The 16,752-nt window shown below is 40.7% G+C and overlaps 1 protein-coding gene across 7 annotated transcripts; it reads left to right on the top strand.

Annotated features, from left to right (window-relative positions):
- Positions 1-68: 68 nt before the first annotated feature.
- On the top strand, positions 69-16,459 carry LOC308316756 (inner centromere protein-like). 7 transcript variants are annotated; one of them, XM_080765518.1, is made up of 22 exons: positions 69-187; positions 1,037-1,192; positions 1,706-1,816; positions 2,604-2,824; positions 3,561-3,878; positions 4,384-4,429; positions 5,187-5,235; positions 6,568-6,628; positions 6,854-6,887; positions 7,099-7,183; positions 7,926-8,063; positions 9,450-9,467; positions 10,385-10,494; positions 10,794-10,914; positions 11,014-11,136; positions 11,704-11,831; positions 12,835-12,937; positions 13,420-13,524; positions 14,054-14,101; positions 14,386-14,451; positions 15,506-15,596; positions 15,976-16,459. In XM_080765518.1, exons 2-22 carry the CDS (start codon positions 1,056-1,058, stop codon positions 16,149-16,151), a joined length of 2,289 nt encoding a protein of 762 aa, XP_080621644.1. In that variant the 5' UTR covers positions 69-187; positions 1,037-1,055; the 3' UTR covers positions 16,152-16,459. The 7 variants fall into 7 exon arrangements, with proteins under 7 accessions (XP_080621644.1, XP_080621648.1, XP_080621645.1 ...); XM_080765522.1 differs by having other exon boundaries at positions 14,057-14,101; XM_080765519.1 differs by having other exon boundaries at positions 9,453-9,467.
- The last annotated feature ends 293 nt before the right edge of the window (positions 16,460-16,752 follow it).

A 16,752-nucleotide genomic window follows, 5' to 3' on the forward strand; every position in this document is an offset into this window, starting at 1 on the left:
ACGTCATCCTACGGAGCCTTGTGATTGGTGGAAGTGATTTTATAGAGAGCAGTTGAAAATTTCAGTATTTTCAGCGGCAGGCGGCAGCTGAGCTCAGTTTTGTTTGAGAAGAGGAAGGTAACCAGAACAGATTTTAAAGAAAACTTTAAATTATTTTATCATCTACTTTAAGAGGTTTCCCAACCAGGTAAGGCACGTTTTCATTCACCTTTACGTTATTTTATATCGTTTTTAAAGAGATGAGCGGTTAGATAACTGGTGCTAACATGGGTGTTCGTCCTACAATGGAAAGAAACGAGAGAGAAAAACATCCGGCAGATCTACAAGCTCACAACGCGACGCTTTGCTACGCGCTGTGATCTGGTACATCTGCTAAAAACTCCTAAAGCGTGTCATGTAACTCGATGGAGAAACGTTTGTAGGAAAACAAAACTATTGATATGGTATTTTTTCGTCAACGACCTTTATAAATGATAAACTTCTCTTTTTGTACCAAAATCTTAATCTCTACAACCAACAACTTGTGAAAGCTGCTTTTGTAGTTTTGTTTTCGACTATTGGAGATAGCCTAAATCACTATTAATGATTTTGTTTATATACATTGATATTGTGTTACCGGTATGTATTGTACCTGGATCATTGGACGGGGGTGTTGGATATAGCGTGTATTTGTCATAGCTCCGTTTGGAACCTCAATCTACGCTTTAGCTCCGAGATAAGTGCAGATATTGACTTATTGAGGCACTACAGTGTTTTTAGCAGTGGTGGACTAAGTACATTTACTTAAGTGCTGTACTACTTGTAGCACACCCCTCCATCCCAGAGACCAATATTGTGCCATTACTACTCTACAATTATTTGAAATCTTTAGTCACTTTATAGATTTTGATTATTTTCTTAAAAAAAGAACTTTGTCTATTGGATTTTTGTTTTTCCCCCAAAGAAATTGGCAGCTTGTGTATCTGCTAATTTTAAATACCCAAAGTATAAAATAAGGCTAAAATGACACGGATGCTTGTGTTTTAACGTTCCATAGTTTTTAGTCTGCATCCATCATGGCCTTCCTGGAAGCCACTCAGACCATCTCCAGGATGATGATGCAGAAACTGGATGACTTTGTGTCTGAGATAGACAACGTCCACATGGTGTGGCTGAAGGAGATTGAGCAGGAGGCATACCGCATGTTCTCTGGGTAGGTTTTAAACCTTTTTGGGGTCCTCTTTAATACAAGAAATGTTGATCATCGATTAAAAAAACAAGAGGTGCTGTTGTAAAGTAATGAATGGCTCCATTCTTATAATTGTTCAATTCTTCATTGGCATGATGAGAAGACAATGACATGTGTTTACATTGCCAGCTACTTATTGTGCTTGTTCTATACCAGCGGTCTCCCTGTTCATTAACGGGGGTCTCTCCAGTCGCTCGTAAATACAAATTTGTCGAAAATATAGCAGTAAACATCTGTAAGGCGGCAAGTATAGAACCCTGGGGGAAGTATATACTGTAGGGGCACCTGATCTACTACGTATGAATCACCCCATTCAATGGAAAGGAATTGACTCATAGACTGGGGATATTTGAATGTAATTCCATTCCATTGAATGGGGTGATTCATAGATTGGGCCATAGGTACTGAGGTGGTGAAGTAGTGGTCCATGTGAATCCAGCACTGAGCTACAGTTGATGCTACTTGTCTCTATTGCAGTGAGTCTAGCACAGAGCCGGAGCTTATGCCAAAAACACCATCCCAGAAAAGAATCCCACGAAAGAAACGGATTTCTATGGGACTGCAAGAGGAGGCTCGTACCAGGAGGAGGTTGGTTGCTTACGTTAGCATGGATTAATGTCAGTCGCCATTTCAGTCATTTGGATTCCATAGAAGGATTCTATGAAAGCAAGTTGCACATCAAATGGCCGATCTACAAGCTCTCGTAAGAGCTTGTAGATCTTATGTGTCATAAGAGCTTGTAGATTGGCTATTTTCTGTTTAAGATTGGAGCTTTTGAAGTTGTCAAACTGACAGTATGTTCAGAAACATCTTCCATAAAATCTTAATCTTGGATATTTTCATATAATAGCAAAGGCTTACATATTGTATTAATTGTTTAGGAATCCACGCTGGTGTGGAGGGCTCCTTTCATACTGTTACACCAAACGCATAGTCCATCCATTCTCTTCTTTTTCACTTTTTGTAATTAACTTTGTATAAATACCGTGTGTCACTTTATACTTTAAAAGTGTGAAAGCAAACAAAATGGTAGGAGCGCAGCGCACACCAAGAGTAGGGAGGTGCTGAAAATGGGAGACAATCTTTAAAATGGAAAGGAGGTCGCATAGCTTGTTGTCCTGATGCCAAAAATATTTTATTGTTGCCAACGTTTCGACAAACCCTTCTTCAGGGTACCTGATATTTTTGGCATCGGGACTACGAGCTGTGCGACTTTATGAAAGTGTACAAATAACTTTTTTTTGTAGGTTTCATGGAGTAAAGTTATCGGTATTCTATGGAAGCATATTGCATGTTTTCACAAATCACATAAAAGGATTTGGTCATACACATATTTCAGTTGTGAGATTTATTTTTGATTTATTTAATCTATGAGGTTTTCCAAGGGGAGGCGCAGCAACCTGGCTGCCTCCTCTGTGAAGAAGCTGGACCTGGTCTTCGAGGAGGAGATGGAGCCCAAGCCTTCCACTTCCTCTGTGGAGCCCCAGCCTACCACCTCCTCTCTAGGCATGGTCTTTCAGGAGATGGCAGACGAGGAGCAGCCGCCACAGTGCACTGTCAAAGCAGAGCCTGTTGAGCAAGACACCTATATGAACGGTAGGCCCTAAAATAATGTGACCTGCTCAGTCTGCACTTTCCTCCTTCAGGCATCTGGTTATTTAAGAAATGTTCCTTTTCCGTGATCTGGTGGCAGAGTAATAGAATAATTTTCCCGTGTTTCTATGAGTTGTATGTACTACCAACCAGATCATGGTTGCACCCTCTAGCGGTGTGGGTGTCACTCACTTTGGAGAAGTAGTTAGTCAGGTATGCTGGTATAGAGCGTCGCAGTCCTGCCCCTTTCATGATGACGCCAGGCCCAGGAAATAGTTCCCAATGCATTTCCCATAGACATTTCAAAACTTATTTATTTAAAGACCTTATAAGCGTCGTCCAAAGCCAACTCTTGTGACAAATCATGACGACAAACACAATATTTTGGACCAAACAAATAATTACAAAGAAGAAACAACAAAAAGTGTTGTAACCAGCCGTTTTCTTCTTTCTGATTATTTGTTCAGCCCGATATATTGTGTTGTCGTGATTTGTCACAAGATTTGGCTTTGTACGAGGCTTAAAAGGTCTTTAAATAAAAACTTTTTGAAATGTCTGAGGAAAATGAACAGAGAATAATTTCCTGGGCCCTGGTAGGGGGCGCGACTGCAACGCTTTAGAGGTCGAGGACACTTTTCGCTTAATCATGTTAAATACCAAGTGTGATCAGTTAATGGTTGGGACAAATGTCATCAGATGGTGGTTAGGTCCCTAGTGAACGCTTCCCTTCTGCCCACAGAGCATCCTCCATGTCTGGTGTCAACCATGCTGCCGGAATCCCAGGTGAATATCTCTGCCAACGACCGGCGCTCTGCAGAGGCAGCCAGGCCTTCACAGCTGGCGGCTGTTGTAGAGCCACAGGCCTCCCCAGGCCGTACGGCCACCAAGGTGGCCATAGCGGGAAAGCCCACCAGGCCGCGTGTCTCTCTGATGCTGCGTCACTCGGCAGCAGGCCTGCGGGGGAGCCAGACCCTGGAGTCTGTCCGCAGAGCCTCCAGGAGGTCACTCTTGAAGAAAGTCATCGCTCACGCCTCCAACTCCACCTTCAGTGGCACTGGTAAGTGCCTAGTAGCTCAAAGTGTTCACATGAAATGTTCATTAGCTCTAAGTGTTCACACATAATGTTCAGTAGTAGAATGCAGTGCTACTGTAAGTGTTGATTTATTTTCATTTTCACATCACAGGTTTACAGTTTTTGTGTAATGTTCTATAGTTTATTTCCATAGAAAAGGAGAGTAGGGGGGTTTATCATAGTAATTATTTACATAGTACCTGGGTGCATGAGCACTCGGCATAGCAGCAGATGTGTACTGTACATGATATATATATATATTATTTACATGGTACCTACCTGGGAGCATGAGCACTCCTGCATAGCAGCAGATGTATTCTGTACATAATATACTATGGTGTGTGTATATATATATATATACTGATGGCGCTGTGTGTGTGTATGCATATTATGCATACACACACACACACACACACACACACACACCGCCATCAGTTTGGAGTGTTGGATCCTTTAGGTTGAATGGTGAATCATTTTCTTTCCATTGTAGAAGATTCTTCTGCAGAGATGGATGATGAGGATGAACACCAACCAGAGTGAGTCTTTATTCTAATTAAATGTATAATGTTTACTTCACTCTGTGACGGATGGATCACTTGCCTTTCCTCCACTTTTTTCCTATCCCACCAGGACTTGTGTATTAATTACTTCCCTATTCAACTAAAGTGTTGAGTGTAATCCTAATATTTAAAGCAGTGGTTCTCAACGTTTTGGCTGGGGACCCAAAAATGCTTTGGCCATGTCACGCGACCCCGGCACAGACCCCTCCCCACCAACAATACAAATTGGCCACTATTAATAACCTTAATGGAGAGAAAATAAATAAAAATCACAAATAAATACTGAAACCAGATATAATCATTAATGAAAGTTTATGCATGCACTGTGTACTATGTACTCTAAATTTCCATTTTCCAGCCATTCAGTTGCAAAAACTTATTTTGGAAAATAATTTGGGGACCCCCCTTTCCCCCCCCCCTGAGGGGTCACGACCCATAGGATAGTTGAGCCAAAATTCCCTGATCGATTACTCGCACCATGGAGACTTGAGTTCATGGATATTTGGATTTTGTCACATTCCTAAACCAATAATTTCATAACCTGCTGTGCAGACTGCAGAGGCTGCACTTCTGGTAGGAGAGACAAAGGAGACTCTTTGTGTCTCCATAGGGGAACCACTGCTGGTCATCAAATTATTGGCTTAGGAATGTGACAATACTTTCAGAAACACAAATGCATATCATTTTGGGGTTCCTTTATGTTCCTAAAGCTTTGCAAATGTTTGTCTTTCAGGAAACAATCGGAGGCTGCGGAGGTTTTCACTGAGACTGGGCAACCAGAGGTCTGTCTATGAACATTAAATTATGTCTACTAGGGCCTTACCCGTTCTAATGCGATATAATAGATCATATTGATTGGGATGGAATTGTTAACAGATGATCTTGGGAAGTTTGGTTGAACTTGGGCACAAAATGTATGTTATATAAGATATATTATATTGTCATAGATAAATGACTGTCATTGCATCTCTGTATGTATTTATCATTTTATTTTACCGATGGCACGGGATGGCGGTCATTGCGCTGTCACAGTAATGTAACTTTGGGAGTGTATAGCCAAATGGAACCGCGCATTCCATGTTGTGGTCTCGAAACACCGCATGACGGTGCATGTGTTGGTGCCAATGCACCGAACGTTGTTTCGGAGTCAGAAAAACCCTGTTGTATTTGTCTGGCACGGCAAAGGAGGTGGCGGCAAAGCAGGAGAGAAGTGGTAGGCGACCGTGTTCAATGTACGGTAGTTCTGAAATGCCGATGCTGTCTGCCACGCATTCCCCGGAAATGTTCCCAGTGTGGCTCTGCTGTGAGGCGAGGTCTAATCCCAAAAGGGGAGGTGACGTGTCGGTGGGGTGGGTAAGGCAAGGGGAGTGTTGCACCGCAAACGGGGCCTGATACACACATGCAGAACGCATGTTCTATGGTCTGATGTGTTTGATGGCCGCCTCAATGCTTTTCCAATGGGATTCACATGGTTTGACCCACCATTTGTGTTCTGTAGGTGTGTATGCGACCTCAGACATTCTGACTTTCAGACAGACTTTCTGACATCCGACGGGCGGCGTTTCTTAAATGTAGAATAGGTTGTACATTTCATTAACATTTTATCTATAGATATTGCGTGATATTAATGGATGTTTGACTGGAAGAGTGGTGTAGCGTTTACAAAATTAGTTTTCTGTCTTGTGGCAGCAGGTGTTTGCCAGTGGTAACAGTGTTTTCTCTTCAACAGCAGGTGGTAACGGTTAGGGCTGTCACGATTACACATTTAAGTTGATGATTAATTGCACTTTATGATTTAATTCGTTTTTTGGCATTGGAAATTGGAACATTTAATATGAATAGAATTATTTTTTTCTTAAGTTTGCCTTTTTAGGCTTGAGGCTTCGTAAAAAAGGGCACAGGGCAGATACACTATTACTGGCATTTTTATAAATTAAAAGAATGTGGAAAACGCTGATTTTAAGTTTACAACGTGTAAACTAGATCAGCTATTTCCACTATGTATGAGCATTTTTCAACATCGACACAATTATGTCAATAATTGTGATTCTCTCAAATTGCCATTAGACGATGTAATTGTGACAACCCTAGTAACAGTGTTTTCTCTCCAACAGCAGGTGACTGTCAGTGGCAGCAGTAGTCTCTCTGCTGCTGGGAGCTCAAGATCACACACAGGTAAGGCCTGAGGGGAAATGTTAGGGTCTACATTTCCCAAAAGGAGAAAAATGCACGCGTTTCAGTGTAACGGAAAGCAGGGATAAAAGTATCCACCGGACATAAAAACTATTGACCAGAGGGGGGCAGCAGATCCCCACAAACTCAACTCTAGGAGCTTGTACATTTAAATCAAATGTATTGTACAAATGAGTGATTTTACTTTCCTTTCCTTTCTGTTTGTAGACAAAGCAGTTGTTCAGTCACAGTCACCTGTGAGGTAAGTACTGCTTTTGATTCATGTGTTAACTGTGCTGGCTTTTGTTTAGTTAATTTATGATGTTTGAACACCGGCAAAAAGTAAATGGTATTTTAATTTGTCAGTCAAACGGGTTACATGGTGTCCAAAATGTCAATAACATAATGATTTATGCCCAGTATGAGCCGATGAATCATGGACTGTATGTTAATTTAAACTTTATCGTCTCTAGTAGAGCTTCCACTAGGAGTTCCAAACGAAAGGCTGAAGAACACACAGACAGCAGCCAGAAGAAGACTAGCCAGAAGAACACTGTGGTAAGATAAACGTGTTTATCATTGAATAAGGTAGAACTGTTCTTGACGTATTGGTAGATTTTATTTTATCTGCACAGGCTGTTATAAAACTGCTTTAAACAAGGTGATTAAAGCTAAGTGATAAAAATGTCAGCACTTCAAACATGGAAGTTACAGAGTGCAGCTTTAAGGTAAAGCCCTGCATGGGACAAAATCAGTGGACTGGTCCTGTGGAGCCCAGCTCAGCCCCAACCTGTCTGCAGGTTATGGGCATAAAGCATAAAGCTGCGCAGTAGACTAGCACAGCGGTTCCCAAACCTTTTTGCCATTTTTTGGCCATGCACCCCCTGTTACCTCCCGACCTAGCTGATGCACCCCCCACATGGAAATATAAATAGCATAAACTATATAGAGTAGAGACATACATTTCCTTTTTTATCCACATATGTGAACCTGAATATAGCATATTCAGCATAGGCTATATTTTGCATTACTTGCCATATATTGGCTTAATATGTTAATATATTTTAAATTAAACCATAGGACCACCATTAGACTTCATGTCGAGCACCGCACCACTGGTTCCCAAACTGTGGCGCACGCACCACAGTTTGGGAACCAGTGGACTAGAGAATAAAGCCACACACTAACAACATTGTTTCGCAAGGGGCTTTATAAATAAAATGTAAACGACTAAGGTGCTGTACATTAACAATAAAGTTAATGAAAACAAATGGTGACTGTTCTGTTTTTTTTCCCCCAGGTGAGACCCAACATGAAGGCCTTCTTCCAGACTGTCCACAGGAACCAGATGTTAATGATGACTCCCAACTCTCTGGGTCGCCCAGGTGTCATGAAGTCCTTCATTAAACCTGCCACTCCTCTGAAGGTGGACACAGTGGTACGTCACACACTGTAGTAATGGCTACTGTTGGGATTCTGCTCATCAAGTCCAGTTCTTGGCAATCAGTGGCCTTGGCTCAGCCACTAGTGGGAAAGCAGTTTTATAGAAGTTGTTTAGATGGGACGGTACTGTACAAGAGGCCTGGGTTGTTCTCAAATCTGATCTTTAGGACTGAATGTCCACACTATTAAATCTGATCTTTAGGACTGAATGTCCACACTATTAAATCTGATCTTTAGGACTGACTGTCCACACTATTAAATCTGATCTTTAGGACTGAATGTCCACACTATTAAATCTGATCTTTAGGACTGACTGTCCACACTATTAAATCTGATCTTTAGGACTGAATGTCCACACTATTAAATCTGATCTTTAGGACTGACTGTCCACACTATTAAATCTGATCTTTAGGACTGAATGTCCACACTATTAAATCTGATCTTTAGGACTGACTGTCCACACTATTAAATCTGATCTTTAGGACTGAATGTCCACACTATTAAATCTGATCTTTAGGACTGAATGTCCACACTATTAAATCTGATCTTTAGGACTGAATGTCCACACTATTAAATCTGATCTTTAGGACTGACTGTCCACACTATTAAATCTGATCTTTAGGACTGACTGTCCACTTATAGATTTATTAAATCGGATCTAGGTAGAACTATGAATGTTGGGTAATGCAGTGTTGTAGTCTAGAGTTAGAACTATGCATATTTTGTCAAAGATTCTAGAACAAGAGATGAACCTCTGTGATTTTGGATCACCACTAGGTGGCACATCACTCCAAGATGGCTGCAGTGCTTTCTATGTAACACTTCAAACGTGCATGCACATGCACCCTGACATTCTGAATGAATGTTACAAATGTATGCTTTGATCCATTCATAAATATGAGTACCGGTAAATCATACGAGAGTAGGATAAAAACAAGTTTATTTTGAACAGCATGACTTTATAGCTGTGGGCACACCTTCTCCATCATTTAGCTTTGTGTGTCCATATGTCTGTTTAGAGTACCAACAAGGTGAGAAAATGCTGTTGAGCTTCACTCTGTGCACAGGTGCATGATGGGAAGCTGAGTGTTTGTGTGTAACATCAGTTCTTTCTGTCTGTCTGTACCGGAGTTCAGTACAGTATAACTACATTATAGTTCCACCGCTCACTTTACACTGGTGTGATTGTAATGTCTTTTAAAGCAACCGTAAGTTGTGTCATCACTCCAAAATGGCGGAGGTGCTGGTTGTTCCTATGGAACTTAATGGGAGCTTCCTTTCTTGTTCTAGAATCTCTTTGGTGTTAGAACCGTCAATGCTTTTAGTCCAGAGGTAGAACTATGAATGTTGGGTAATATAGTATGTGTTGTCTCCTCTCCAGCAGACTGGGGGTGTTGTGGTAAGTAAGTGTGATGTCACAACGTTGTTTCTACTGGACAACTGCTCTCATTGGTTCTACTACTTCACTAATTAATGTGTTGGTGTTACAGCAACTCTTTACACCAGGGCTGTCAAAACTCATTTCAATTTATTAATGTGACTCTTGACAGTCCAGGCTGTCTATTGTGCACGCTTTTTGACTAATTACCTTGTTTTACACCATTCAAAAGGGATTTTTCAGTTTTGTAACATCCATTCAGGCTTTTGTGTGTATCCCGGGCACTTTTTTTGTTTTAAATTGCTTGATTCTGTATTTGGATACTAGATATCCATTTAATCAGACGCGCCACTGCCACCTTCCTATACAAACCCATTCTAACTTCAAACACTATTTAGACTCATTTAATGTCATTGGTCCTGTTAGTGACTGATATTGTTCTTCTAATGTGTGTGGTGGCTTTTTATTATTTATTTTCTTTTGTGTGGCACATTTTAAAAGGTAAAGTTGAACTCTCTGGATTGGAACATTACTGATGAAACACCTTCATCTTTAACCTAGAAACTATTAACTCTTCAATAACATTGAAACGATCACAAAGTTCAATGTTTTCATGTTGTGATATTGTCCTTTTTTATTTCCACCTGGGAAGCTGGGAGTTGCGACAGTATTACTAAAACCCAATCAGTCCACAGTCCACACCAATGATGCAGAATGCAACCACTTGAAACAAAATCCCCCAAAACTATTCAGCAATTTCTGTCTGAAACGCATTGTAACTGTTTGGGTGCAATGTGAACCGTTGGTGAAGGACTGTCTTCAGGATGACTTGACCTGCAGTGCATTTTCGTGATCTTTTAGGACTGGGTTAATGGGTTGAAGGACTTCATTTCTTCAGGATGGATTGAACTGCATTGCATTCGTTTGTCTCGTTTTAGGCAAAAGAACGCCAGAAACTGGAAGCGCTCAAAAAGAAGCAGGAGCAGGAAGAAGAGAGGATAAAGAAAATAGAAGATGAGAAGAAGAAGAAACAGGAGGAACTGAAGAGGTACATGAATTGTAGAAGACGTTTATAGAATCTGCCTCAGGGTGAAATTGGTTCACTTTATAACCATGTGTTCAGGTTTGTTTGGTACATTATATTTGTTATAACACAGCTCAGTCACACACAGACGCATTGTTTCATCCTTTAATGATCAAATAAGTTCTTTGGCAGAGAAGACTCATTCTTCATGGGCTTAATTGCTTAACCCCATACTTGGCTGTGCTGCTCATCCCACAAATGCCTTACAACAGACATATGTACCAACAGTTTCCCTCGTCATGTTGTGACCTTGATGTTTGTAGGAAGAGGGAGGAGAGGCTGAGGAAAGCGGTGGAAATCAGAGCCAAAGAGGAGCAGAAGGAAGAGGAAAAGAAGAAAAAGATGGAACAGAAACGAGCTCAGTTTGAGGAGAAGAACGACAAGGTGACAAACTCTCCTTCATGTCTTTCCTGATGACATTCAAAATTCTCCTCATTTCATTGACTCTTATTTATGTTTAATTATTTTTTGTTTTGTTCCCAGCTTCGTGTTGAGCGCTTGGCGGAGGAGAAGCTGAAGAAACAGCTGTCGTTAAAACACCAGGAGGAGATTGACAGCAGGAGGAAACTAGAGGAGGAGACGAGGCTGAGGAGGATTCAACAGGCTGTGAGTTCACTGCAGATCACCTGATTTATAATTACTAACTTTTGTTACTTCACTTTAATTTCTATTAACTGTTACTTTTCTGTTTAATATTTGTTGGTCATTGTAATTTATTCAGTCACAAATTAATCACCTGGTCAGTGAATCATTTCTATCGCCAGTACCCACTTTAATTTGTAATGTTTGTAGGTCATTGCTTATCGAGAATAACCCTCCCTGGCCTTACTTACTACTTGTTAACTGATTCAGTCATTAAAATCTGCCTTTTCATTCTAAATAAATAAAATCTTCACATAGAAATACTCGCAACAAAATAATTGCTAGTTTCCTGCAGTGTTCCCCTTCACTGTTTCATAGAAACAAATGAATCCAAAACAAGTCTCGTTTTGAACGTTTGTTTCAGGAAATGTTTGAGCCTCCAGACTCTTCCTCGGACCTTCGACATAGGAGGGGCTAGCGCCCCTCAAAAATGTGTTCATATATTTAATTTCCATGTGGGGTTTAGGTAACTGGATGAAAACATTTGATAACCACTGATTTAGCTTAATGTTTTGTGCGTTTTCTCCCCAGGAGGAGGAGGAGAAGCGTCAGCAGGCCCTGCAGGCCAAGAGGAGAGCAGAGGAGGAGGCGCACAGGGCGCACAAGCTGGCGGAGTTGCGCAGAGCTCAGGAGTTGAAGGAGCAGGAGAGGGCTGAACGGTACGAACTGCACCCTGAACCACTGGTCCTAGACCAGTGGTTAAAGGGGAATACCACTCATTTTCAACAGTTTACTATACTCAAAGGTATATTAATGACATAGTAAAATGTTGAAAATGAGTCGTATGCCTTTAAGTATATATTTGTATTGATTGAATGCTTTTTTGTGAGAAATGTGAACGGCACATGGTACAGTTCGATATTTAAAGCTAAAAGGATAACAATCCTGGGGACTTGGGTCTGCTACTTTTGTGTGACCCTGTGGTGTGTGTATATATGATCAAGTAGGTGTTAATTTTGAAACTCATCACACCTGTGTGAAGTGAGGGGTGCTCTTTTGATCATACCCACCCACACAATCACAATTTGCTTCCTCACTTTTGTCTTCAATGTTTGTTTACACACTTTTGTCTTCAGTGTGTGTTTACACAGACCCTTGAAGCTGGACATAGAAGGGGCTAGCGCCCCTCAAAAAGAAAAACACAAATGGAGAAAATGGGTTTCTGCCTGACACAAACAATGTTTTTTGGGCTGTACTTGACTATTTGTGGTTCAGTACTAAAGACAACATGGTATTTCACTTACTTAATCGTCTACTCGGGTATATGTGAGCAACTGAGCACCCCAGACAGTTTTTAAGTTGCTTGATTCAGTATTTAGATACGTGAGGCGGTCGTGGTTTGTCCGATGTTTCATTTTTTTGTATTCTTTAGTCTCCGTCGCACAGCATAGTCTGCCACATTTTCCAAGATAAATGAACAGTAAATTAAAAACCATGGCCCCCATATGTATTAGGAGGGCAGTATCATCAGTCACCAGAAAAAAGACTGGTGTTTTCGATGAATCTATCATGGTTAAAATAGTTTCAAGTTGTAATAGGTTTGTATAGGAAGGCGTGGGGCAGATAAAATTAATATCTAAATACTGAAGTGAAATATCCCTTTTTAACAACGTGTAATAGTGTTGCTACAAGTTTGTTTAAAGTTGTACTGTTTGTCTTCAGGGAGCGAGCAGAGGCTCTTCAGAAGGAAGTAGAGAAAGCTGCCAGGGAGAAGGAGAGGAAAGAGGCTGAGAAAAGAAAGGAGCTGGAAGACCAGAGAAAGAAGGTAAGCAAACGAGTTGTGAGTAACGGTTTAGTTTTAAGCCTGCCATTGACGTAAAATTGCGTCCTCTCCAACACTTGACCATTTACTTAAAATTACTATTTGCTGCTGCTGCCTCCCACAATTCTTTTATGTTTCCGGACCTCCAGTCGGGACTCGGGAGCAACAAAAGCTCCGATCGGAAAATAACAAAAAACGGTGAAAACAAACAAAGTGAAGCCTCCTCCCCACTTCTTTTTCGTCTTTACAGTCATGAAAATTTATCCTAATGTAAAGCAAAATCTAACCATATATGTTTCTTAGCAGAAATGAAAAAATACATTTTAAAGATATTTTTAAATATATTTTCGGGAACAAATGATGAACGGATGCCAGCTTCCGTGTTCGGATTTCGGGAGGTGTAGTTCCAGACTCTAGCATTTGGAGATTGTCGAATAGTTGTCTGGCTATGCTGAGACATTATTGACACTCATCTACTGCTGTAGGAAGAGCAGCAGAGATTGGCTGAAGAAGAGCGGGCAGCTCAACGATTGGCTGAAGAAGAGCGGACTGCTAAACAGAAACTGGCTGAAGCATCAGCAAAGATACAGGTCAGTTTGCAGAGAATCTCATCTGTTAATCATGTATTCTACCATTAATTATCTAGACTTTAGTTACCCCCCCCCCCCCCCAGTTGTAGCCTTCTGACTAATCTAGTTGAATACCCCTGCCATATAGGATGATGAACATTAATCGGCAAACACATCGCTATCAGACGATTTGAGTCGTTTTTAGATTAATCTGCATTGGTTCGATTAATTAATCAGTCCGATTAATCGGTCTGTCTTTACAGATAAACAAGCCCAAAGTAACAGATATACAAGCTCACAATATTAAATATAAAGGTATTAAAGTTTAATCTGACTTGCCTAAGCCTGCAGTGCAGATACCCTGTTACGTGTATTTTTCAAATATTGGACAAAATTATTATAATTTTTCAATACAGAATGAGATATCGACATTGGTAATTATATTGTTATCGGCCATAACGGCAATTAATTATATCTATATCGGCCAAAATGTCTCATCTTGCCATCCCTACATGTAGTAATATCAAGTTCATATTTGTGTTTCCTCCAGCAGCCTTTAGGAAAGTCTGCTGGCCTCAACGTGACGGTGGATGTGGAGGTAAAAAACACTATTTAATTTATACAGTTATTATTTATTTTTACGCTTTGTGGAGGTGAACGACAACCTGTTTTTACAACTTTCAACCATTGAAATTAGTCTTTCATTCCAACATTAATAATTGACACAAATGTTTTTATTTTTATTTTATGTAATTGTAACAAAAGCTAAACATTCACTTAATGGCAAATGGTTGTCGTTTTGTGTGGTTGTTGTTAATGTAACGTGTCCTTGGGTTCATGAATGGCACTGTATAAATTCAAGCTATGATTGTGTTTGTTCAGAGTTCCATCATGAAGACTCCCACAGGGAAGGACAGACCTGGACTCAACGTTACTGTGGATGTTGAGGTACACTGTACACACTACACACCCGCACACGTTCTCTGGCATATGTCTTATCTAATTGGTGTAATTTTAACGAGCAACAGTTACAGAGATGTCGGGTGCTCAATGGGAGCAGAGTGCTTCTGACCCTGACGTTGTAAACTCGGGGAAAGTAATCATGGTCAGCCCAAACAGGAATCTGTACAAATGAATGGAAGGTTCGTACAGAGTAAAATCAAATGTGTGTCACAGTATCGACAAATCTGCCACAGGAAAATAATCCCTGCTGAGATTGGGCTGGCACTCTGGCAGAGTGGCAGTTTGATTATTCAAAGTCAGTGAGACTTTTTTGCTGTGACGTTGGAATCCGTTTGTAACCGCCCCTTGGAAATAAATCTTCACACCGAAGTTCCAGACTAATATCTACGCATTGATATTAGACTGGCCATGCCAGGCTACTAAAGTGACATGCAAAATCTTTGCACGTACATCGGAGGAAAAGAAGCCCCCCATCCACCAGTCCCCTCACTCAGATTAGCTAACGACACAGGTAAGCTGCCTGAACCTTCACTAAAACACTCTGGACAACACTCCACATGTCCTATTGAAAAGGTTATCCCTTGAGATGTATCATCTCGTTGTCGAGGGGGTCCTAGACCAGGGGGTCCCGAAGTTGGGGTCGTTGCCCCACATGGTGTTACCGGACACTGAGGGTGGGGTTGTGGAATTATTTTAGGCCAACAACAATATTTGTATACTGTGGTTATTACTATATTTTGATATGATTTTTAACCTGATGCTATGTTCTTGGTTTGCCTGTGATGGTAGAATACTGTGTGTTTACCACCTTGTTTATTGTAAGTAAAGTTGCTCTGGATAAGAGTGTCTGCCAAATGCCAAGTTTTCCCCTTACCTTATCAAATAAACTAAATCCGGAATGGAAAAGGAATGTTGTAAATGAGATGTAATAGTGATGCTGATACAATTGTTGATTTCATACATGTAGACCTAGTGATACTGATGCAATCGTTCATGGTGTTGACGTGTATGCTGATTATATTGTCACATATTTCTACAGAAGTCTGACGACTATGGGATGGACCAGAACAGTGACGACTCTACGGATGATGAGTCGGAACCACGGAAACCCATTCCATCCTGGGCAGAAGGTGAGTCCAAGTTCCTCACCCCACATTTTGTAATGTGAGCAGTGCTTTCATAGAAGGGTATGAATTCAATGGAAATTGGAATGGTTTTCTTATCTGTTTAAGCCCCAATGCTGCAGTCACACTGGCAGATATAAAAGATGCAAAACTACACAGCTTATCTGTAGTTTTGTATCTGAAGTTGAAACGAGTTAAACTTATTTGTAGCTTTTCCAGCTGATGTATTCTTCATGACGCTGGCTAGTGGCTTCCATTGGAAATGAATGGTAGCCGGTAGCTTTGCTTTTATGCTGTGTTCACATGTGGCAGCTACAGTCTAGTTAGTAAATGTGTGAATTTATGTCAGTGTGGTTTAATGTAAAATGCTTTTTCAATTCAATAGGTCACAAGCTGCAGCAGGCTCTCCTCAAGGAGTACTTCAACCCTCCAGACCTCCATTCTCTGTTTGGACCCATCGTACCTCCCAACCTGGAGGAGATCTTCTACACCAAGAAGCCTCGCTTCAATAAGAGGACCAGCTCCGCTGTCTGGCACTCTCCTCCGTCCATGGGAAAATAGGGTAGACGATTCCTACATGTCTGTAACTCTTGAGTGTACAAATGGTTCTAGTTATGGTGGTCCTTGAAAATGTAAGTTTTCTAACCACCGGTATAGCAGATGTGACATTTCCGGGAACTGTTCCAAATGTGATGGAACAAATTCCAGATCCTCAATGTTGGATCTGGTTCTTCCGATTTTCTCCGGTTCCAGATTCCAACCCTATGGGAAACTAAAAGGTGTCTTTTGTAAATATGTTATCGTTTGTTGTCTTTTGGGGGTGGTCTTTTAAAGATATGTTTTTGTTAATAAAGATACTGTTGAAATATCATTTTGTCAGTAGTAAATTAATTAAAGTTCAACTTCCATCACAAAGTGAAAATAGCCAATCTACAAACAAGTTGTGATCGACAAGTTGAAGTTGTGTGTAGATGAGCTATTTTCATAATTTTAAAATGTTTTAAATTATTAAAAGGAACTTAGAAATGTGCAGGTTGAGCCTGAAAGTTACTTTAGGGTTACGGTAATATGTAGTTTTAGATTTTAGCAGTGAGATCCGTGTCTCTGATGTCATGGACACTGGCCTCACTTACTTCCTGGACTACATATAGTCTCAGTATGA

Source organism: Protomyctophum bolini (genome assembly GCF_963924005.1).
Source record: "Protomyctophum bolini genome assembly, chromosome: 1".
Classification (NCBI taxonomy): Eukaryota; Metazoa; Chordata; class Actinopteri; order Myctophiformes; family Myctophidae; genus Protomyctophum; species Protomyctophum bolini.